General features: G+C 35.6%; 5 protein-coding genes and 1 long non-coding RNA gene across 15 annotated transcripts; 1 reads left to right on the plus strand and 5 right to left on the minus strand.

Moving 5' to 3' along the window:
• Positions 1–935: 935 nt before the first annotated feature.
• LOC104711261 (uncharacterized) lies at positions 936–2,865 on the minus strand. Its single transcript, XM_010427951.2, has 4 exons — positions 2,310–2,865; positions 1,695–1,788; positions 1,456–1,550; positions 936–1,363 (listed from the first exon to the last, which is right to left on the minus strand). Exons 1-4 carry the CDS (start codon positions 2,499–2,501, stop codon positions 1,058–1,060), a joined length of 687 nt encoding a protein of 228 aa, XP_010426253.1. The 5' UTR covers positions 2,502–2,865; the 3' UTR covers positions 936–1,057.
• A 72-nt stretch (positions 2,866–2,937) lies between these two features.
• On the minus strand, positions 2,938–4,716 carry LOC104711262 (chloroplastic lipocalin). The gene is made up of 5 exons (XM_010427952.3): positions 4,545–4,716; positions 4,157–4,340; positions 3,820–4,071; positions 3,435–3,725; positions 2,938–3,341 (listed from the first exon to the last, which is right to left on the minus strand). The coding sequence occupies exons 1-5, from the start codon at positions 4,622–4,624 to the stop codon at positions 3,063–3,065; spliced, it is 1,086 nt and encodes a 361-aa protein (XP_010426254.1). The 5' UTR covers positions 4,625–4,716; the 3' UTR covers positions 2,938–3,062.
• Positions 4,717–5,973: 1,257 nt separating this feature from the next.
• LOC104711263 (LOB domain-containing protein 27-like) lies at positions 5,974–7,479 on the minus strand. The gene is made up of 2 exons (XM_010427953.2): positions 6,371–7,479; positions 5,974–6,261 (listed from the first exon to the last, which is right to left on the minus strand). The coding sequence occupies exons 1-2, from the start codon at positions 7,357–7,359 to the stop codon at positions 6,168–6,170; spliced, it is 1,083 nt and encodes a 360-aa protein (XP_010426255.1). The 5' UTR covers positions 7,360–7,479; the 3' UTR covers positions 5,974–6,167.
• Positions 7,480–8,462: 983 nt separating this feature from the next.
• LOC104711270 (uncharacterized) lies at positions 8,463–15,596 on the minus strand. Its single transcript, XM_010427960.3, has 15 exons — positions 12,837–15,596; positions 12,619–12,747; positions 12,329–12,520; positions 12,203–12,252; positions 11,770–12,082; positions 11,558–11,684; positions 11,274–11,474; positions 10,828–10,923; positions 10,366–10,535; positions 10,030–10,245; positions 9,672–9,947; positions 9,437–9,584; positions 9,212–9,345; positions 8,968–9,054; positions 8,463–8,885 (listed from the first exon to the last, which is right to left on the minus strand). Exons 1-15 carry the CDS (start codon positions 15,303–15,305, stop codon positions 8,799–8,801), a joined length of 4,695 nt encoding a protein of 1,564 aa, XP_010426262.2. The 5' UTR covers positions 15,306–15,596; the 3' UTR covers positions 8,463–8,798.
• Positions 15,597–17,680: 2,084 nt separating this feature from the next.
• Positions 17,681–18,413, minus strand: LOC147938684 (uncharacterized). The gene is made up of 2 exons (XR_015567456.1): positions 18,116–18,413; positions 17,681–18,021 (listed from the first exon to the last, which is right to left on the minus strand). It is a non-coding gene; the product is annotated as an uncharacterized LOC147938684 (long non-coding RNA).
• A 262-nt stretch (positions 18,414–18,675) lies between these two features.
• Positions 18,676–20,780, plus strand: LOC104711269 (4-alpha-glucanotransferase DPE1, chloroplastic/amyloplastic-like). 10 transcript variants are annotated; one of them, XR_015565257.1, is made up of 8 exons: positions 18,747–18,982; positions 19,138–19,184; positions 19,274–19,288; positions 19,380–19,557; positions 19,777–19,855; positions 19,966–20,173; positions 20,395–20,497; positions 20,595–20,780. XR_015565257.1 is itself a non-coding variant. In XM_087463983.1 (8 exons), exons 1-4 carry the CDS (start codon positions 18,847–18,849, stop codon positions 19,489–19,491), a joined length of 270 nt encoding a protein of 89 aa, XP_087320109.1. In that variant the 5' UTR covers positions 18,764–18,846; the 3' UTR covers positions 19,492–19,557; positions 19,777–19,855; positions 19,966–20,173; positions 20,395–20,497; positions 20,595–20,780. The 10 variants fall into 10 exon arrangements, 5 of the variants coding, with proteins under 5 accessions (XP_087320110.1, XP_087320109.1, XP_087320108.1 ...); XM_087463983.1 differs by having other exon boundaries at positions 18,764–18,942; XR_015565258.1 differs by having other exon boundaries at positions 18,790–19,049.
• The last annotated feature ends 2,556 nt before the right edge of the window (positions 20,781–23,336 follow it).

A 23,336-nucleotide genomic window follows, 5' to 3' on the forward strand; every position in this document is an offset into this window, starting at 1 on the left:
TCTTGCAATGTAACCTTCTTAAGGATTGAATAATAAGAAACAGAACAATCTTTCACTCTGTTACTTTCTTCAGATGCTACTGTTCTAACTGTTACTGGGGATATAGATGTTGACTCTGTTTTTTGCTGGCTTTCTCCCAACCTCGCACCCTAATTTTGCTCCTCAATACCTGATGAAGAAGTTGAGTTATGCATTGGTATTCTTTCTGCGGGTAATCATTTTGCTGAGCGGATGGCCGTGAGGAAGTCTTGGATGCAGCACAAACTCTTCAAATCTTCCAAAGTAGTGGCTCGGTTCTTTGTGGCATTGGTAAGTTTAGCATAGTTGCAGTGAGGTTCTTTTAAGGCTAGTCGTTTTAGGTCTTCTTAATTAGGGTTGGAATCAGTAAAAAAAATTCAAACAATTTGATGCTGAATGTTTGTATAGCACCCGAGGAGGTCAGTCAATGTGGACAAATTGGTCTTGACGAGCAAACCTCATTGCTGCAACTTGGGATGACACAACTGTGCCTTTTTTTTTTTTTTTGTTCTGTTTGGTTGTGAGAAAAAGAAATAGATTTCCAATAACAACAGTTTTTGTTGCATAAAAAATAAGCGCATTTGCTGTATATGTGTGTGTAGTCTAAACCTTTTAGCAGCTCAACGGGTCCTTGTTGAATTCAGATTCATGTTCTATTGTGATTCTGTTCACACTTTAACCAAAATTCAAAATCCTCTATATGGTCTCAAAAATTCAAAACCCAATATTCTCAAAACGTTTTGGCTTTTATACTTATTAGAACATCTTTTGAGATACAACAAACTCTTCAGAGTTGTTATTAAAATGTACTCAGGAGAGGCAAACTCTTGGCAGTTGGTAGATTATCTTAAATATTATTAGATAATATATCAACAGCTAAAGATAAACCATCTTCACTTCCGAAGACTCTACAACTATTTCATGTCGTCTAATTTCATTTTTCGCTAGAATGTAGCAGGAGTTTGAGATTGTATAAATGAAAACAAAATTGTTCAACGAAAATTAAAAACAAAAGTAACAAGAGAAAATAAAAATGAAATCACAACTTCAAATCAGTAACGGGCTCGGTGGAGGCGGATTTGTTTCTTTGAGATGGTGGAACCAAATTTGGATAAAGTTGGGCCATCATACTACACCAAAAGACGACATCTTCGCATTTATGCTCCAACTCCAACTTTTTAATATTTGCCTTAATCTCTGAAAGCATGGTTTGCGTTTGGAGATAATTGTCTTCAGTTTCTCGCCATTTTGCCTCGCACGATTTCTTGTATGAACTTTGCCCCACTTCTTCATCAAACGGTATGGATCCGACTCCAAATCTTCGTCCTTTCTGAATTGGCACTACCTAAAAATAAACAAAATTACAGGATGTTATAAGTTCCTTTAAAATAGTACTAAATTTTAGTGTGTAACAATCATATTCTATTTAGTACTAACCGAGCGAAAGATTGCGTCTTTCTCAGCTCGTGTTAGTTGGTAACGAACGGGAGTGTCTTTCTCAGCTTTGTTTTCTTGTAATATATTAAGACAAGCTGGCAAATTGCAAGTTTTGTTGGAGCCGAGAGATATGAACAGAAACTAATAAGCTTGTTAAGTTTTGTTAGCAGTAGTCTAAGAAAATAATTGTTATATAAGCTGAGAGACCTTGCAAAAACTATAGGAGGATGATGACTTACTTGGCATATCGAGTTTTCTGATTTGTTCCTTGATTTGTTCAGGACCCTTCTTCAAAATTCCCACCTCTCTTACTTTATTTCTCTCTATCTTGTTCTGCGTTAGCAACAAAAGTATACTTAATTCACAACAGCAATGACAGAAAAAATTCAATTGTCAACAATTTTAATCTCTTTGTTCAAAAGACTAGTGCTAATGAAACTGCAAAAACTAATAATGACAATCTTGATTCTGAACACGTCTTTCAAAATTCCAGCTCAACTTCAACAAATACTTTAAGCTAGAACACAAACTTCACCAACAGAAAACACTGATTAAGACTCAAATTGACAAAAGGAGAAGCCATTCTATGAAAATGTATCATTTTAACCATTGAAAAAAACAACAATTTTATATTATAAACAAGAGCTCGAGAAGCACAACAAAATTTGCCACTTGCAAAAATTCCAGTAAACAACAGTAAAAGAGACAAACAAAACAAAATTCAGGAATCAACACAAGAAGATTCAAGACTTAACTTTTAGTACAATAGCAATTCAGGCAGAACCTAAATAGAAACATGGGAAACATTATCGTAAGCCATTTCAGCAAAATTCGATTAAAAACAAAACCCTTACACGTCTCAAGTCTTTCTTTCGTTGCTCTTTGCGGATGGCATCGGTAGGGTTCATCGCATTCCCTTCTTTCGTCGTCTTCATCTTCACTATCCTCCAATTTTTCACAATAATATGAAAATGTAAAAGACAAAAAAAAAAAACCCCAAGACAAGATTGGAAAGGAATTTGATGAAGAGTCCCTCTCTCAATCATCACTCTGTATGTGCTTTAAACAGATGCAAATGGGCTACAATAGCTCATTCTTGGCCCATTAAGTCATTTGGACAAACAAAACACTGTAAAATTATTTCCATCGGAAAAGTAAAAGTAAAACTGCCGGCGACGGATGAGAGATGCGGTGAAGCTAAGCCGCCGCCGATCTGCAACTCTTGGTTTGGTGGTGGAAGGTATCGATTCGTGTTGAGATTCTTCAGTTAATGTGATATAAGCTATTTTGCTGAATGAGTTATTATGAGATTATTAGATTAGTGTGACCTGTAGATGAAAAGCAGAAGGTTTCACTTAGTTATGAAGCTAACGACTGGTTTAAATGTGTGGTTTTGTCTTTGTTGACGGTGGTTATGTTAATGATACGAGTTGAATAAGAAAGGCAGAAAGCTTCAAGATTGCCTTGCTTGTGGTTGGTTGATTATCTGAAGACTGTTTGATATTAGAAGATGTATATACACTCAGTCAGGTGTATAACCATATGGACAGTGATCATATACGATATACACAAGAATTCAAAAGCTTGAACGGAAGTACATAGCTGGTCTACTTGAAATAGAGCGGGACAAGTTTCTTCAAGGTTTCAAACACACTTGTGAAGGGATCAAATTGGACTGACTTTCTTAACTCAAGATCTGGGAACTGGTTTGTCAGCGTTTTCTCCATACCTGGCATCGACATCATGGCAGCTAGCTCACCATCAGACATCACTTCACAGTCCTGTGGTGTATCTTTTATTTTTTCCGGATCATAGCCAAACTGTGCCAAGTAGTTCTTGTTCTTGGCGATGAACTCAGGTCCTGGGTTAGGTGTCCTTGAGTATATCTAACAATATCAAAACACATGAAAGTTATTAATTATACAAGAAAATGCAAGAGATATCTCAAATTCTTTTGAGTTCTTTGTCTTTTGAATCACCTGAACAAAGCCCTTGTCTTTGGCGCCAGAAACTAGAGCGTAGTTGTCGTAGTCAGTCGCTATGACATCATAAGGCAACTTGGGGATAAAAGGAATTGTTGGAAATCGAAGGAAACACTTCTCTTTAATCATCTCTTGTTTTTCTAAGTCAGTCTCGCTTTTCTCCAGGTCTTCTGCTCCAATGCATTGAACCTTTCCTCTGATTCCCGTTATGTACCCATCAGGGCTGCCGTGTACACAAAATGTATCTACCCGGATGGCTGGTTCCTTCATATCAAACGAGTATACCCCCTTGCAACAGTTTTGGAAATTTAGAGCTTGTCAAGATTACATTAGTTCACTATGGAGAGTGGTAATGTCTAGTTGAAGAAACAAACTACCCTACCTGGGTGCAGTGGCAGTCTTCTTGGCCTTGACCTGCAAAGCCACGCTTAAGAGAAGCTACTTCGAACCATCTTCCAGAGTACCTAACTGGGTCAAAGTTCTTAGCAGTCATGCCTCTCATCATCATCATCATCATTGTTTCCGGGTCAGATGGATTTTCAAGTGGAAGAGTCAGCTTGTTGTTTTCTTCCACAGCAGCACTGCCTAGTTGGCAAATGTTCTGATGGCCAGATGAGAGATCCAACGCAACACCCTGCCAGAAGAAAGTGAGAAGGTTAAAACAACTTGTTGGCTCTCCAATCAGACATGATTAATTGCAATGTCGGCTTCCAGCATACCTGTCCTGCCTGAGATAATAGCAAAATAGCTGCCAACCCTGAAACTAGATGCTTTCTCAAAGCCAGGTTTCCAATTGGCTTCTCCAATGAACATTTTAAATCAAGAAACCCTGTGGAAGAACAGTAGCACTTGACTGTGACAGAGCAATGAGATTTCCTGTCTATCCTGATCAGAGAGCATCTTCTGTTTCATAAAAGAAGCAACAATGAATAACAGAAATCTGAGGTCAGGTTAACCTTGAATTAATCTATCCATAACCGGAGACAGTTTCATTCCAGGATCTGATTCTGTAACTTTTGTCCTAAAACTAACTAAATGATGCTCTATGCATTTGATGATTACTTGAGGTTGATCGGAGCTATGAAGTTCAATATATAAAAATCCTACCTTGATGTCGTAGTAGCAGCAGGTGGAGAGAAGCCATGAGAAAAAACTGGTCTCGAGATGCTTATACTACTACTTACCATTCTCTCTCTCAATTTGTTTCGGTCGCCACAGATTTTTGTGTCTTTTTTTTTGGTTTTTTTTTTTGTTTTAATGTTGACAGGTTGGGGAGCTTGATATTTTTTCCCCGGTGTCGTTTTCAACTTGCTGTAAAAGGGGGCCAACATAAATCAAGAACCCAATACTGTAAACTAGTAACCCAATAATTTATATAAATATTATATTTCCCAAAATGTAATAACATTTTATATATAATTTAAATCAAAACATTTTTGATATATGTCAAGAAGAATAGTCTTTTTTTTATAAGGGCTTTAGTGTTTTTAAACTTTTCTATTGTGATTTTCAAGATTTTTAATGAATTTCATATGTGATATTTTTATTTCTATTTCAAGAAATATGATCTAAATGATATTATAAGTTTTACATTTTTTAATATTTAACAAAATTTCATTTCATAACGGAAATTCAAAGGAAACAAATGTCGTGAAAGTTTTTGTTAATATTTAAAGAAAAAAACAATTTAATACTTTTCAAACAAAAATTCAAACGAAAACATTGATTTAATATATTTTAAAAATCATCAGTTAAAATATCCTGAGATTTTAAGAGATATTTAGAAATATTATAATTAGTAAAACCATATATAAAATTTTGAACAAAATATTTGACTATTTAATTATTATTATTATATGACAAATAAATAACATTGTTTTTTTTTTGTCAATAGCATACAAGTAAAACCAATGAGATAGAACATCGTTTACATAGGTAATAAGATGCGCTTCGGAACGAACTCGTCATGCCAAATTATCGGTTTTACCATTCTGCGAGCGAGGAATTAAAATCAACGAGAAGGATCAAGGAATTAAGATCAACGAGAAGGATGTAAAACTACACTGTATCTCTAATGTAAAGAAAACAAATCTATGTACTTGTGAACATGTATAGTGAAGAATTTTACAAAATATAAACAATTTGTAACACCTGAAACCAAACTATCTCTAACTCCACGCTAGAATCCTTAACCTCACCTCCATAATTTTCTTAGGCTCATTAGCCTAAGAAAACTTCAACGTATATCTTGTATCATCTTTTATCACTAAAAAGATTCTATCTTAAAAAAAGAAAAGATTCTTTCTATATTTATTTCTTGTAACAAACACATGATTAATTACAATCAAATAAGAGAATTTGTCGGTAAATATGGTGTTACTACCGTAAATCAAAGATTTCTCCAATCTGAGAGACGTATCGGGACAACGTGAGTGATAAGCTACACCTACACGATCTACCACCTGATCATTACAAGCTCCTTCTCCTTGGACACACAACCGGCTGCCCGCACTATATTTCAATGAATAACACTATATTTAATTAAAAGAGATCCAAAACAGATTTTATTATATGAAAAAAAAATTAGAGAAATAGTTAAAAAAAACAACGTATACGTCTCCATTTAATAAAAATAAGAAGAAAAGAAAATGTCAACAAAAAAGTAACAAAACTTCAGAGACGACGTGGAAAAAAAACGTAATAAAAAAGATCATGAATTGATAAATCAATTCAATTCACACTGGTTAGACTGAAGCAAGTAGCTGCACTTCTTAATTCATTCTCTCCAATTTCATCAATCTGTTCCTTCAACGTTTCACCAGAGCTGTAACCACCACCAAAAATTACTCAAATTCAATCATATACTTCTCATAAATTTTTCATACTTTTTACAAATAAGAGAATGGAGAAAAGAAAAAAAAGAAATCACATACCTTGAGGCATACGCTTCTTTAGAATCCGCAAATGATTGCCTATCGTCGATGATTTCAAGAAACTGATGGATTTCATCGTACTCATGAGGATCATCTTCGTCTTCTTGTTGCTGATGATTTGATGCCATTTGCAGATTAACGAGCTGTGATTGTATCCCCATTACACCGTTATTGCTCTTCATCTCGTGGCAGCTCTCGTTTTGATTGTTGAACCCTCCTCCGTTGTTGTCGTTATACAGAAATCGATTGTGAACACCCCAAACATTATTATTGTTTGTCATAATCTCCTTTCCCGAATCCGTATTATAAGCTGGAGGACTATAGCCATTGTTGTTGACCTCACTACAACTATAAGTGTAAGACATTTGAGGCTGTTGTGTTTCAGATACTGGCAACGGACTAAAGAATGGGGCTACCACATTGCTTTGGTTATTGTTAACGTTAAGTCCCATTCCTAAATCTAGCTGCGATGTTACATCATCCTGTTGCTGCTTATTATCAACACCAACACCAAGCTCATTAATCATCATCTGATTATGATTTTGCTGGTTTTGACCGTCGTTTTGAGAGCGATAGAGTTGTAGCTGTGCATTGACAGCTTTGAGTTCTTCTTCAGCGAGCCAAATCATGTATTGAAGCTGTTGCGTGACGCCTAGGCAACCGTGGACAGGGGAGCGGTCACGGACATAAGACTGGAAGATGATAGATTTCATAGCTTCGGGTCTTTGAGTTTCGTCGAGTCTTTCGAGGATTTTGACGATGCTTCTAACGCCGAATAGCCTGTGAACGTTTTGGAACAGTTTTGGCTGTTCAGCGGGGAAGTAAGGCGCGAGGGGGCAGTCCGCGGCGCAGCGTCTACGTTGGTATTTGCATGCGGCACAGGCCCCACTCGTGCCGCCTTTAAGAGTCATCAAAACAACGAGAGCGATCAAGAGGAGATCCAAAAACCTCTCCAGTGACCCTTTGTGGATGTGTTTTACGTGGCTCATTCGATGGGAACAGAACAAAAAACTAGACAAAAAAGAAAGAGAAGAAAATGAAGAAAAAGAGATGGAAGGATTTTGAAAGAGACGTGTGTGAGTTAGTGTTTGTGTGTTAATGGTTTTTGGTAAATTGGGAAGGGAAGAAGGAGATGTAGTCTGGTATATAAGCCGGATTTTGCTGAGAGTAGAGACGACTCAGTAAAATACAGATTAATATTAAAATTAAAAACGTCTTACGATTTTTTAGGGTGAGATTCTTTTTATGATTTGTTTTTTTTTTTCTAAGAATAGTTACTTTGTTTTTACTTAATAGAAAAGCATAAAATCTTACTTGTTTTATTTCTTTTTTTAAGTTTTGGATTGGATCATTTTTTGAATTTTGTCTTGATCATCTCACTATAACACAAATTTTTGGGTCAATTTATGTAGGTTTTAAATTGAATATTAAGAAAATTTGTTAGAATTAGCCTTTTTGGATACCCATTTCAAAAATACCCTTTTTGAACATTTTTATTTTTACCTTCTTTTACACAATTACAATATGTTAAATTAATTTTTAGAATTCTTTTTTAGGTTTGGGTTCTCTATTTTACATTTAATATATACTTTGGAGGGGTTAGACTAGAGTTTACTATTTAAAGTTTATGACTTAGAATTAAGTTATTTTATATCTATGAAAAGAGTATTTTTGAAAATGAACAACATGAAAGAGTATTTTTGAAAATGAACAACATAAAAGGAGTATTTTTAAAAAATGATATAGAAAAGGAAGTATTTTTGAAAATTCAATATTAATTTTTTTCAGTCTTATCACATAGTTGAACCAGACAAAATCTGAAGTTATATTTGATCGAATTTTTCTTAGATTATTTCTTTGTTATACAGATTTGATTTTTTTATTCGAATACTTCTATTTGACTTGTTATAATGAAGTTAAATTCTCAATTACTCTTAATTCCTTTTTAAAAATATAAACGTGGACGTTGAACAATGTAGAGAAACGTATGAATTTGTTTTTTTAACTTCGGACATAAAGTGATAAAACACATTGTTGGAAAAAGTCGCCCAAGATCATAATCATATAATCAGACGACCTACCAAAAAAAGGCTGCAAGGAATTTTCATTTTTATTTTCTCGAAGGTCGTATAGATTTATATGAACATATAATGCTTTAATGTGACGATGATTTTGCCAAAGATTATACTATAAATGACATCTTCTAAAACCTCTTCCACTGAAAACACTATTGCTTAATCTTAAAGACAAAATCTTCTTCCCCATCATCTCTTAGAACGACTGGGATGAGTAAACCACACATTCCATTCCTCTCCAGTTTCCGATTATCAAAAAATAGTACTTACTTTCTTTGCAGTTTGTACTTGGGCGATCTCCAAAATTGTAGCAACGTAACTCTCTACTTGCTGTTTTTTTCTTTTTCTTTTTCTCAACGTTTCTTTTCGTAGAGAAGAACCTGTGGTTGCAAGTGTCCTCTCTCACACATAGAAAGTACATCACTCCAGCTACCGATAACCTGAAGATATTACATCAAATGAGGTGAGATAATGTTGACAAAATGTATCTGCCTACAAAGTCCGGTGTAATGATAGTCTTACCTTGACAGTTTTGTCATCGTACATGATCCACCGATCGTGTTCATGACTATATGTAAAGCAATGATAATGCTGTCCATAATAACAAACCTGGAGTTGCAGAAATAGCAACAACAAACAAAAAAAAAAAAAGGCCGTGAGAGTTTTAGGTTGAGACCAAACAATGAAAACACACGGTACAGTCGGTTTCAAGTTTGGGACCATTTTTCTGGTAATATCACAGGAAAAAAAAAAAAGAAATTCATACCACGGAAACTAAGCTATATGTGCTCTTAGGGTCCAAACCACGGTACATGATGCTGATATCTATCTCTGTATTCAAGGCTGCAAGTGTAGCTGCTATGTCTTCTACCGTCTCACATGTGTTTTGCCACCCTAAGACTGCCAACCCCAAAATAATTAGTGTCAAGACACAAATATCAGTGATTTGAAAAAAGTTTACATCCATCAAAACACTTAATCCAAGTTTTACCTGTAGTAAAAACATGTGGTGGAGTGGTGAGAATATGGTGGATATGGTTGGGTTTCCCACACCCGCCAGCTTCGGGATCACAGGCTACTTGATGGTTCATCTCGACAAGATTGAGAAGTTCTTCAAATGAATTTTCAACGCATGTAACCTATGAGGCATAAAGTGGGACAGAACCACAGTGAATTATCTAGTAATATACATGAAAACGCAAGTCCAATGAACACGCATATGCTACCTTCATGGTGCGTAGGGCACTAGCATTGATGTTATGGAAAAAGGAAGTGTATTTCATGTGTCTGGACTCCAGACCACAGCTGTAGCAATTCAGTTGCTCAAAAATATCCATTCCAAACAGAGAATGGGCAATACATGTGCGATTGGCACAGTCCCATAAACCCGTACTGTTGCTCTCAGCAGAATCTGTGTCAGACACGCTTGAGGTTTGAGCAAATGAGCGATGAAGGCAGTCGAAGATTACAGCCAATACTTCTGAAGCATCGTTCATCTGAGCCTGTACACCATATGACACTCAAGTTTAGGAACTTTGTGAAAACAGAGCTTAGTCGTGTAAAACCAGAGATCAATTCCTTTACCTCTTGAAAAAAACTGCTATCTGGATACAATTTACTCAAAGCAATCCTGAGAGATGAAGGAGCCACAGGTTCTTTTCTTGTTTCACTCGAAGCAGCGCTTAAAGCAGTAAAAATTTCATACAAAGCGCAGACAACACAGGGATCTCCCACGTGATGGTGCTCTAGTGTTGAACTCTGCAAGAACTCAGCGCGAAACATCCCCAAATTCCATAGAGACTAAGATCATAACCAATAAAAAGAAAAAATCAACATATGGAAAACTTTTAAGCTGGAAACTATAGACACTGATACCCAAGAAATCTAACAGTTTGTGGGAAATCAAGAATTGAAGGTTACCTGTATGATAACATTTAAAAAGCAATTGTATTCGCCAACTTCATTCTGAAGACCAGTGCCAAATATGGCAACTCCGCTCGTACTCTGAGATTCCATTGTCACATCAGATAGGATCCCATCATTAATTACTTCCAGAGGTGTCGGCATACTTCTACCACCTTGGTACACGTCTGGGTTCAAACAAAAATGTTCTGGTGTCAGATGCTTCATATCAAGGGGATTTGTCACCCCAAAATTATCTCAGAACAAATATGTTGAAAATTTTGAGAGAAAGGTAGATAAGGTGTCCATAATTAAAAAAAACAAACAACTGATTAAGACATCTATATAAATATGCCTACAAGTATCATATGAAAAATGTGTCCTGAGATGGAGAGAAGTGATATACACTATAACCATTCTCCATACATATGACATAGTCAGCCAGACATAATATATAAACAAGGATGGTTGAAAACCTACCAAGGCTTTGACGTACTGCCCTTTTAAGGTCAGCTTGAAACCTTTCTTCTTCATCGTCTTCAGCTTGTAATTGTCTTAATGTCTTTGTTCCCGCATCTACATCACCAGGATAACATAATAAATGAAAACTATATGAAACTAGAAAAGCGCTAGAAATTAGTGCAAATACTGTCATTCTTCGTTGACAGAAACGAAAAGTCAAGACACTTGTTACAGAGGCATATTTAAATTATTTCATTAATTTCTACAGATAAAAGCAGTTTCATTAGTGCCTTAATGGTCTTCCCAGGCGCATCTAATATAAGTTTGAATTATCAGTAAGCTGATGAAAACAAAGCTAGATCCATATCAGATCATCTATCTACACGTCACAATTATTTATGCTTTAAAAACAATGAGACAGAGAAGAATCTAGGACAAGAATGAAGAAACAAAAAAAGTCTTACCACCATTGCTACGTAGAATTTCAGATTGTCCCTCACTTTCGGTGCCTGACCTCTGAGATTTACAATTCTCGCTCCCAGAAGGTGTGACCTGATATTTTCCATCAACTAACTTGTTTGAAGCTTTTTGGCGTCTACCTCTCCGCCCGGTGCGTTGATCAGGTTGCAGAACACCAGCTGGAATAGCTACGCCATTAGGCACTACTGCAACACATAAAAAAAAAACAATGTAAGTGCCACAGAAAGGCAGTAGACACATAATTTCATATTTGAAGATTAGAGCTAACCTTCTTGGGATTTTACATCCTGCATATTAGCAGTATCAGATATCAAACAATGATTTGTCGCTGGGATAACACCATTTATATTCACTTTGGCTAATTCCAAGTCATTCTGTTTTCCATTCCTTTTCTCCTGGTAAATCAAAGAAACCGAGAAATTAATTTCAAGTGATGATAAAAAGAACCACAACTCCACAACCTTGTCACTCTATTGTTACCTGATTTATGGATTTTTCATGTTCTTGTAAATCTAAATCATCATCGAAAGTTTCTATGCGATCATTATACACTGCCTCTGTCACATTTATCGGCACTAAAGAGCTGTATTTCTTTTTTTGTTCTGCGATGTGCTTCTCCTTAGCTTCATTCTCAATTCTTCGTTGATACTCTAGAGTTTTTTCAAGCTTCCTCTCCTCTTCCTCTAGTTCCATACGGCGTCTGTATTCCTCTTCCTGTTCATTTAAAGCTTCAACGGCTTCAGAAAACACATCAGCCTCTGAAGGATCACCATAAGATGCAACAGAAGGGTGGCTGGAACAAGAAATCAGCAGGAACATCAATGGCAGATTATTCACCACCAACATTTATAAAACAAAGATTTTCCAAGTTACACCATCTTCACTAAAAAATATTTATAAAGCAGATCATCACCTGTGTTCAATTGAATCATCGTTGAAGCGTTGGTCGTTTTCAGTAGAAGCCTATAACAAAACATTAAAACTAGTTACAAAGAGATACAAGAAATAACTAAAAGGTAGACTACAGATAAGTTCAAACCTTTAAATCCTTCAGTTTTCTAGTGTCTTTAATCTTTTTCTTGTCCTTGGACTTTTCCAGCATGTGTTTTGAATTATCATTTCTTCCTCGAGTCTCCTTCGTAGAATCTAGAGCGAGCTCAACAAGCAAAGCTTCTCTTGCAGCATCAGACTTCTCAGTGGCATCTTTCTCTGCCAACGCCTCCAAATGTGCCTGGCAGAGATTGTACCAAGGTCTAAAGAGTTAGAACCTGAAAGAACACAGCATCCAAATGGAAGAAAAAGTAACAAGGTCTAAAGAGTTATCATTACCCGCATGTAGGACTTCACCAAAGGTAACAATACTATCTGATAATCGCTGGAGGAAACTGGTCCAAGCCTTAGCTCTGTTTGCTGCATCCCAGTGACAATTCGCATCATTTGCGCGTCGATTTTGCTAAGCTGCGATAGCACACGTGCAGGGTATTATTAAAGACGAAAGACGGTTATTAATTATCCCAGTAGTGTTGCGTAAAGATAGAAAAGGTTACCTCTGCAGACAACTGCTCTTTTTGTTTTTGGATCGCAATCTCTATACAACTGTCAGCCTCATGTAAGGAATCCTTCATCCCCCTTTCATAAGCTTCACCAGATTCCAGATCACGTAGCTGAGAACTCATGCTTCCATATGATTCTTCATATCCAAATTGATTGTAGTTAAGAGATTCTGCATCTTTCAATACGTTTGTTATGGCATCTAACTCAAACCTACTACTCATAAACACCAACTCATGGTCATTCTCATTTAGCTCTTCTCTTCGTCTCCTAAGCACAGTTTCATAGCTTTCATGCGTAAAGTCTGCTGAAGTCTCCCTCTTCCGGCTTTCTTCAAGACAAATGTCCACAACAGTTTGCAGTGCTCCCTCGTAGCTTATGTGTTCGCATTTTCTCTCGCAAAGGTTCTGCAAGCGACTTAACTCCTTTTCAAGAATCTCCATGATTTCCAGCCCTTGGTTTGTTTTCTCTTCCATTGTGTGCATCCATGACACAATTTGTTCCCCGCTAGAGGGTCCTGTGAAGATCCATGAAAGAAATCCATCCGCACCAGAAGACACATTATCCCCATTAGCAATATCTCTGGAACTTGCTATAACTACATTATGCAATGTTGCGCCCATAATTTTCTCTTGTATGCACTCAGTGCCAAGCAATTTTTCATCCAGAAGAAGACATGAACCTTCAGCATCAAAAACAATCTTCTCTGTAACTTCACGACCAAGGTCGCCAAAATTAATTTCATCATTGGGGTTACTTGGTTCAGAATATCGACTCAATCCACAGGCCTGAGATAAGTCATGCAGAAATCTAAGAATTTTCCCGAGTTGGGAAGCTTCCAGAAAACAGATGCACATGGGTGACTGGTTCAAGCTTCGATTAACGAATTGCGAAACCGAGGGTAGATTCAGGAGTTCATCCACGGTAAATTGTATCACCTTATCATGATGGCTGGCAGCTAAATATTTGTGTCTGATAAGTAGCTCAAAGGCTGCACGGATTTTTATAAGGAGCTTTGCGCGTTCAGGATCATCAGATATAGGCCATCCATCAGGAGGAGGAAATGCGATCGACAGCTTACGCTCTTCAGATTCATTCTCATCACAACCGTTGCAAGCATCTCCAAGGCTTTCTTTCTCTGGTGAAGTATCATTCCATGCATCCTCGAAGCAATCGTCACCATCTTCCATATTATCGCCAGGGTGAAAGTCATTAAACTCAGATTTTTGGATTCTCTGCTGACTGCGAAGCAATTCCACTGCAGCAGAGAGATCCAATGGTTTCCATGGGGAACTAAGAAGTATATCAATCCTATCAGTGTCAAGAATCTGAGGCAGAACCATTTGCATCTTAGGTACGACATTACCCATGTGCACCTGCACAATGTGCTGCATATGAGCTTCAGAATCCATGAACTTTTTACTACACCTGCAGCAAACCAAGAAACTCCAAGTCTTGCTGGCCTCACAAAAAGACAGAGCTTCACTTATAATCTCATTTGCTTGCCCATCCTTTGAAGCACTAAAGTGACTCTTAAGATCACTAACCTTAACTCTAAGCAATTCTTTCTTCATCTCTTTGCTCATAGAATCCCAGTACGACCTAACCCGATCCCTTCTGTCCGCGGTGGACCCGTTTTTCCTCGCATTTCCATGCTTTCTCCTCTCCCCACTTCTCTGCCCCGCGCCTAATGTTTGATCTGATCCCTTTTTGTCAACATTCTCCGATGGGGAAGACTCAGAGTTCTGCTGTATCAACCTAGCTGCAGCTACCCTAACTTCAACCTCCTTCCTTAACTCTTCACGACTCTTGGTAGCTTTTTTAATCTCGTTAGGCCTCCTGGTCTGAACCAAGTTACTCTCAATAGGATCCTCAGCCATTCTCCTAATCGGAATCAACCGAAACTTGTCTTCACCTTTGCCCAGGTTACTCATCCAAGTTGACAACGAACCAATGTTAGACTTCTGTATCAGAGACCTGAGCTCATCCTGGACATGTGCAATACGAGCCTCAGGTGTCAATATCTTAAGCTGAGTCTCATCCTGAAGACTCTCTTTAGCAGGATCAATAGGATTCTCGATGGAGAGAGCACGTTGGCACTCTTGCACAACTTCGTCGTACTCTCTCTTGCCATCGTTGGCAGCGTCGTAAAGCAAGTTGGCATAGAAATGCCCAAACTCAATCGAATCGGGAGAGAGTTCAACAGCTTTACTAGCGGATTCGATTGCATTGCGGAGATACTTGTGTTTGGTAGTTAGATCCTCGTAGACGGAAGCAACCTTGACGTAGATAGTACCTTGAACACGGTGGGCTAGGGCAGAGTCGGGATGGCGAGAGCAGGAATCCTTGATGAGACGAATCGCCTTGTTGTAGCTCCCACGACCGAATGACTTGAGTGCCTTCTCACATTCTAGCTTGATCACAGACGAATCCAACGGCGCCGGGGTTTTCTTCTTCTGACCCATCCACGATTCAGCTTAAAACCCCTAATTTAATCGGCATGAAGAATATATATACTCAGTTATATATGTATACGCCCTCCCCCACCAAATGCGCAAAGATGCGCAAATCGGAAATTAAATTACAGACGGCGTCGTCTCGGGGATTCCGGCAACGCAATACGGCGGAGAGAGTTGGTGAAGGGGAAAGAGAGAGAGAGAGTAGAACGAACAAGAGTCGTTGTTTGCTCTCTCTCTCTCTCTCTATGGAGCAGAAAAATCACTAAACCGAAAAAGGATTACACGACCGGTTCACTCATTTTAGTGTTAACCCATCCGTATTTATGGTTTAACCACACTGAGCGGAATTATCGGTTTGCGAACTGAACCGCTCTGTTCTATTGGATTTTGATCAAACAAAAAATGATGTCTATGAGATTTAAGAAAACAAAATGTGCCCTTTAACCAATTGAGATTAATATAACTAGGTATGAGCGGAATAAGAATTTCAAAGAAAATAAATTAATTAAATTAAATTTGAACTTATATATTATAAATTTATTTGAAAGTAATATAATATTTTAAGAGTATGTGATCCTAAAAAAATAAAAAATTATAAGTAGTACTAAAACTACACAAATGTTAAATATAAAGCATTTGCAAAAACACAACCATCAAAATGAAATCCAAAAATATTATTCATAATAGAATAGTATAACAAAAACCTTCCAATTGAACCAACCAAGAAGATATAATAGTTTGAGCTGATCTGATCTAGAATATACTATTATGAACAATATACTATTCTTTAAATTTATGCTTTAAATTTTCTTTCCAATTGGCTCGTTTGAGCTGATTTAGAGCTTGACTGGTTCTCCCGCTAGCTCTCGCAAACGCTGCGTTTGCGTTTGCGGGCGGTTGCTAGCGTTTGGGACCAATCACACAAATCGCTCCCAATCGCTCCCAGTCGCTCCTAATCACTCCCAACAGCTGAATTCCAAAAGCTGGTTCCCGCAAGCGTTTGCGGTTGCGGGCGTTTGTGTTTCAAAATTTTTTTTTTTTTTTTGAGAAAAAACTTGAAACAGATCAATGATAATGAAATATATTTTTTATATATTTTTTACCTAACTATTTTATTCATTAAGGATGAGAGAAAATGAAGTACGGATACGATTGAAAATATTAAAAAAATAAACAATTGGAAGAAAAAAATATTTCAATTAACAATAATCCAGAAAACTTGATGTAAATTTAATGGCACATCACACATAAGTTCAAAAAAATCTAAATAAATATGACGTTTCATCAGAATTTTAAGAAAATAAGATTATTTGCGAAAAATAAAAACAAATCACGAGTGACTCTTCTCAACTCTCGTTTGATCATTACTACCGATGCAAATACTGCCCCACAGAACTTATTGAGTGTGTGAGATTTAAGAAAAAAGATCTACGATCTAAAACATATGTTTAGTCATTTATCAAATTACTTGATTAAAGTTTTGGTAAAAAGCCAAATGCATAAAGTAATAAGTATTTCATTATGAAATTTATTTATCTTTTTAATAATTATTTTAGTATTTTTAATGAATTTTAATTATAAATCAAGTTTAATAAAGTTTTTGATATTTTAAAACATTTATATAATTATATATCACATTTATTATGTTCCAACAGCTATTGCACCCGCTGGTCAACCAGTCGTAAACCTCCCGCAAACGCACCAATTTTAAACCGCTAAACCAGTCGTTCAAAACGCTTAATAACGCTTGAAATCGCAATCGCCCGCTTCCGCAATCTCCCGCAACCGCAACCGCAACCGCAGCGTTTGAACCAGTCAGGCCCTTAGTACTCTGTTGACAAAAGATAAAAAAATAAATAAATAATGGTGGACCAAAAACATATATATATATATATATATATAAAGATAAAAAAATCAATTATGCAAATAAAGAAATATTTAGTAGAATATTTTACTCTGTAATTTTTAATATGAAGAATTATTTTTAAGGGCAATATTAGTGTATACCACAATTTTGAAAGTTAATTAAGAGAATACCACAATGTCAGAAATCTTTGGTTTATACCACTTTCCATAGGTGGTAACTTTACGAGAGTGCCCTCTACAAAGAAGCGGGAAAATGAAATCCCGACAGTAGGGTTGGAGAAATAGGGGACAACTTTTGTACTAGGTAATGAGTATAGTTTCATGTATTGTGGCTTTGGTGGTTCCTAAATATATACAGCTATATACAAAAATCCCATGTAACCAATTTATAGACAATGTTGTATTTTACATCACCTGTAAGGCCATGTGCGAAGTTTTAACCAACTATTAAAAGTTTCCTCTGTAATTATGAGAAGGAAACCCTGGAAGCGTTCATTGACTAAGACATAGAAATCGATCCAGATATTGTGTACACTTATATTTGCCTCAATAAGATTCAATGGGCTTACAGAGCAAATAAAACCCATTAAAGAATAATTCGTGGGAATTGGTTACAGAAACTATTGGCTAAAAATATCCAGTTTTAAGTTCCAAAGATGCTCTGGTTCTGTCTCCACATCCTCAAAGTCGGGGAACAAAGACGAGGCAAGGACGTCAAGGTAAATCTTCAGGGAACAAAGACGAAGCAAGGACGTCAAGGTAAGTTAATTCCGTGTACGAGTGAACCCGTTCACCATTGGGTTCAGACCCTTCTTTGAATAGGCGTTTCGGCAGTTGCAGGTTAGCCATAATCAACCTAAATATGACAGCCACAAGTTAAAATCAACAAATCTGGTAATCAGTGATGTAAAATTACATATTAAATTAGACAAAGGGTAAAAAACAAGAACCTTTAATCGCTTGTCTGCGAACTTCTCCCACAAAATTTGCGGCGGAGATTGCGAGGTTGGACAAAGACAGCTTCCGATTAGCTTACACTATGTCAAGACCGCCGAAATTATAAGAAACTATTAACCACAAGCAAACAAGATACAGATTCGACAACACCGGCTTGAAAAGGACAATTGTGTAATGGATGATTTTTTTTGTTTTACTCAGCTTTCGGGGTACTCAGAGGTAATTAATAAGAACAACGGTTATCTCAAGGAAGGGATGAAGGTGTACAGTTATTTAACCCACTATGTGGCTGTAAAATGTTGCGTAGATAATCCTCTTTTGAAGATTTAATATTTGAAATTCAAAATAATAATGATTCCTACCTATATTAAATGTCCCCTACACAATGGTCAGCTAGGGAAGGACGCCGATGTAATTTTAACAAGGCTGAACGACAGCCACTGTACATTTGTGGTAGTTTCTTAATTATTTCCGATTCTTGTGGCATCTACTGCATATTCTCTATTTTTAATCTGCGAGTTTATAAGAGCGTCTCCAACGGAGACTTTTAGATGGAACTTTGAGAAGCTCTTATGCCAAATGTAATTAAAATTAAATCAAAAATGGTAAATATAACAACAACCGCCTCTTATTTAAGAGGTTCAAGAGCCGCCTCTTAATAGCGACGTGTCGCTACATGGTTGGTTGGAACTTTTTTTTTTTTGTCTGATCTATCTCTCTCACGATGGCAAGTTCTTCTGACTTTGCTCGAAGAGATCGGCCAAGTGAAGAAGAAGAAGAGAGAGATTTTGTGAAGAAGATATCGAAGCTATCTATTAAGGTTCATTGGCTTGAGGATTCTTCGTTCTTCTTTCGATCATGTTCGTATTTTATAAGTCTGTGCAAAGTTTTGTTCTCCCTCTTTGTGATTAATTTCAGAAATCTAAGGTTTTATAGTCTGATTCTCCATTTCTGAGTTGTTTTTGCTTTGTTGCTTCTTCAATTTTGTGAAATTATTCAATTTATATTGTTTCAGGTAATTTTCGTGGCTAACGAGATATGGATTTGGCTTCCCGTTATAAGGTGAATATTTTCTCTGATTGTGAGCTTTATTCAGCTGTTAAGCTTTCTGTTTTGGGTCTAATGCATGTATCCTCACCGGTTGCCTCAAGGACTGATCTCATTTGGTATACGTTTCCTTTTTGTTATCATTTCTGCTAATCACATATGCTTGTGATTGTTGATTCTCTTTATATGAATTACTTCGCTTCAATATAGGTATGTTAATATATTCCTGGTGAAACCTGAAGCTTTACTGCTGCACTTGTTGATGGTGTTAACAAGAAGGGGAAATATGCCAAATTCAACAATTGACTCGAGGAAAAGCTGATGACCTCGGTCCTCCTCTCCATTGTGGTCCTACTGGTCATCTGATTTCCAGAGTCTGCAATAATAAGTAAAATTATGTTGTACTTGCAACATTTTTATTTTGAAATTGATATTTTTTCAAAAATAAAAACCCCAATAAGAGTTTTACCATTGGAGAAGATAATTTTAATTAACCTTCTAAAAGTTCTTATTTATAAAAAGTACACAGTTTAATCTTAAAAGAACTAGTGAGCTAACTTATCTATTGGCTTGAGAAAGTATACTTTGATCATTGACTTTTTCTCAGGCAGCAAAGAGGCTTATTGGTGGCACTGGTGAACTGAAGAGCAAACTGCAAGATTTTCGTAACGACCCCTCTATATTATGTGAGAAAATATACAATTTTAAAAGATTCATTTGTTTACATTGCGCTGGCTTTAATTAATCTGGATTACAAGATTTCATTGAGGATGCCATGTTTTTACTATGTATATAGGTTGGCTTGAAGATGCTGCGTATTTTGCTGCTATTGACAATACTTTAAATGCATACAGTTGGTTTGAGTGGCCTGAACCACTTAAAAACCGTCATCTTTCAGCCTTGGAAGCTATATATGAAAGTCAAAAGGAGTTTGTATGATTTTGCTAGCTTCTTGGATTTGGTTTCATCATGAATTAATAATGTTTTGTGAAATTCCTTTCAGGGTAACCTCTTCTTCTTTGCTGCAGATAGACTTGTTCATAGCTAAAAAAATTGTTTTCCAAACGCAGTAGACTTTGCTGCAGATAGACTTGTTCATAGCTAAACAATTTTTTTTCCGAAGGCAGTAGACTTTGCTGTAGATAGACTTGTTCATAGCTAAACAATTTTTTTTCCAAAGGCAGTAAACTTTGCTGCAGAATTGATCATTTTAGAGGATTTGCAGGGTTTTGGGCGCACTTGTTACCTGTTGTTGTTACCTGGTTCCTCCTCCTTCATTTGAGATGTTGATGCGTCTTACATTCCCCGCTTCATTCGCAAGAGTAAAGGTAAGTAGTAGAACTATTGGAATTTATGGAACAAAACTTTGACTTGTTTGTTGATTCTGATCACAAGCATGATTCTTTGATTGCACACATACTACAGAAAGGTTTGAGGCAATATATCCCTTGTTGAAAGAAGTGGCTCTTGCTGGTGCACCAGGAAGCAAGGCAATGAAACAAGTCACACAACAATATTTCCCTTATTAATGTTTTTATTATGTTTTGTATGTTTGAAAATTAATTAAAATGCAATATTTTCTAATTTTATAAAATCTTAAATGTTTACACATTTGTACCACTTCTATTCTATTTAAAACTAGGAGAGTTACCCGCACGCTTGTGCGGGCAAGAACTGAATAGAAAAAAAAATTAATTTAATTCTTCATAATGTTGAATCAAATTTTTATTATATTTTAAAAACCTGTTTAATTTTTTTTAATTTTTATAGTAGTTCGTATGTTCAAATATATTTTTTTTTAAAGTTTCATATTAAATATTATTATTTTCACTTTTTAAAATAATAAAATGAATAGTTAATAAAATGTTTATAGTATTACTCTACATATGCAAAATATAAATTGAATTTTAAAGTCTATTTTTAAAGTTTAATTGAAATTTTAAAGGCTATTTTCAAAGTTTAAGCCCAAATTGACCGTAACAAAGTTTTAAATGAGCCAAATACAATTGTTACGGTCAATTTTAATTACCTTGATATAATAATTTGGGATAATATAATATGTAATTTCGTTTAGACTATTAAAATAATATTTTAAGCAACCCATAAATGTACTTCTATTTAGACCATTGTATTTGGTACTATAAATATTCAAAATTATACTAAAGTTTGCATATACAAAAAGTTAATTAAGCCACTGTATCTTTATTTCTGAGTCCATTCTTTATGACTGAGTCCCTGAGCTCTCACTTTGATGCTTCATCACATGGTTTATGTAATAACGTCCAGCAAACTCAGACTTGTAAATATATAAAGTGTATGAAACAAAATTATTTTAACATCATACATAATCATATATAAAGCGTATAAAGTTATTTTTACATAATCAAATCTTACATAGCCTGGTGATTCTCTAGTCCTTCAAACTGTGGTTTTATAAACATTTGCAGTTTAAAATTAATATATTGGTTACCTTATGATGATTATATCAGAACTATTTTATGTTACACACCTTCATATTCTCCGAGTTTCACAAACCGCATTACACAAAAAAAGGTTTGGATTTGTATATGAGATGGCACCCGTTTGATTGCCATTTAGACATGAATTCAGAAGTGTAGTTGTTTTTGACACGACATTTCACAGTTTCATTCCTACATGTTTATCAAATTAATAAAAAATCTTAATAGAGACAACTTTAAAACGTAACTGTCCTAAAGATAGAGTAAATGTCTTTTACCTGCCATTCAACAACGTGAGAACATCATTACTATTATTGGCACTCTCAGGTATTCTTTTATCTTCCACATCTACTATACACTCACAGACAACTAATTTGGGAAAAAGACAGAATTTAGCTTTCCAAAGTGTTGCAAATCTATATTTGGTAAAAGTTTAATTCATACTTTTCTAAGGGAGGGACCAATACGCAAAGTTACAACAAATCCTATAAAGATTCTAGATTCCCGAACACAAAGTTACAGTTAACTATACTCACATATTGTACCATATCAATATTAAATTAATTAACGAAACACTTACCGAAAGAGATGGGATGATTTATTTTTCCATGATATATATCATCCAAATACTCGAATCAAAAGTAATTCTTTGGACTCAATTGTTGGACCAGCGTCATAGTGGTATCGTCCGTGAATTTAATTTGATAAGGATGATGAGTATTCCTCTCATTCATGGTTGGATTGATTACTTTGAAATTTCTAATATCATACCATTCAACATCGTCGATATATTTCTGGAGTTTAGCGAGTGTATTTGGTAAAAAAGTAGTTTTGATTGTGTTACTCTTCACAGTTTAATAACAATTGTGTAGGAAGTCGTATATATAAGAATTGTTAAAAAGTGAACTTTAAGTAAGAATGATGTTCAATTAACGATACTAACCTCTACATCCACAAGAAGCAGTACTCTTTTTGTAAAGAACTCGCTGATACTCCAAGAATGTAAGACCTTGGCGTGTATACGCCAATTAGTTCTTTCGGGAAGAAGATCAATTAGACCTTGACCTTGGCGCTAATCGAATCTCATGATTTTCTCCAATTAGGGTTTTTCCTGTTTCTTCTCTGTTATCGAAAACGAAAAGGGGATTCCAGATTTGTAAGAATACAAACAGTCACGATTAAACGTTGCCTCTTAATCGTTTTAGTGTCTCACCTTTTGTTTGACTATTAAATATTTTTTAATATTTATTATTATATATATAATTACAGATTAAAGGTAAAGTTTGTAGTTAATAGTTATGATGTAAAATTATATATACATTTTATGACACAGATAAAAATTATATGTTTTCAAACAACATTGTTGAAACCAAATAAAATATAATCATGTGAATTTTTTTAATAAAATGTTCTTAGACCATCTACAATGTATTTATCTTTTATTTTATAATATAAAATAAGTCAAAATTAGAAAATGGTTTTTTCCAATGTGAAAGTCTATATCTGACTATCAAATAGAGGTAGTGTTAAAGATATTAAAGATTACTTTATTTAAGAGAAAAAATATAATTCAAGTCTAAATATCCAAAACAATTATCCAACTACAAACCATAATTATACAGTCTCAAATACCTCTTTGAAAACAACATTAAGTGTTTTATTCTGGCATTTCTCATATTTATTTGTAATTAATACCTTTAAGCATTTT

Source organism: Camelina sativa, chromosome 9 (assembly GCF_030686135.1).
Source record: "Camelina sativa cultivar CO46 ecotype springtype chromosome 9, ASM3068613v1".
NCBI lineage: Eukaryota > Viridiplantae > Streptophyta > Magnoliopsida > Brassicales > Brassicaceae > Camelina > Camelina sativa.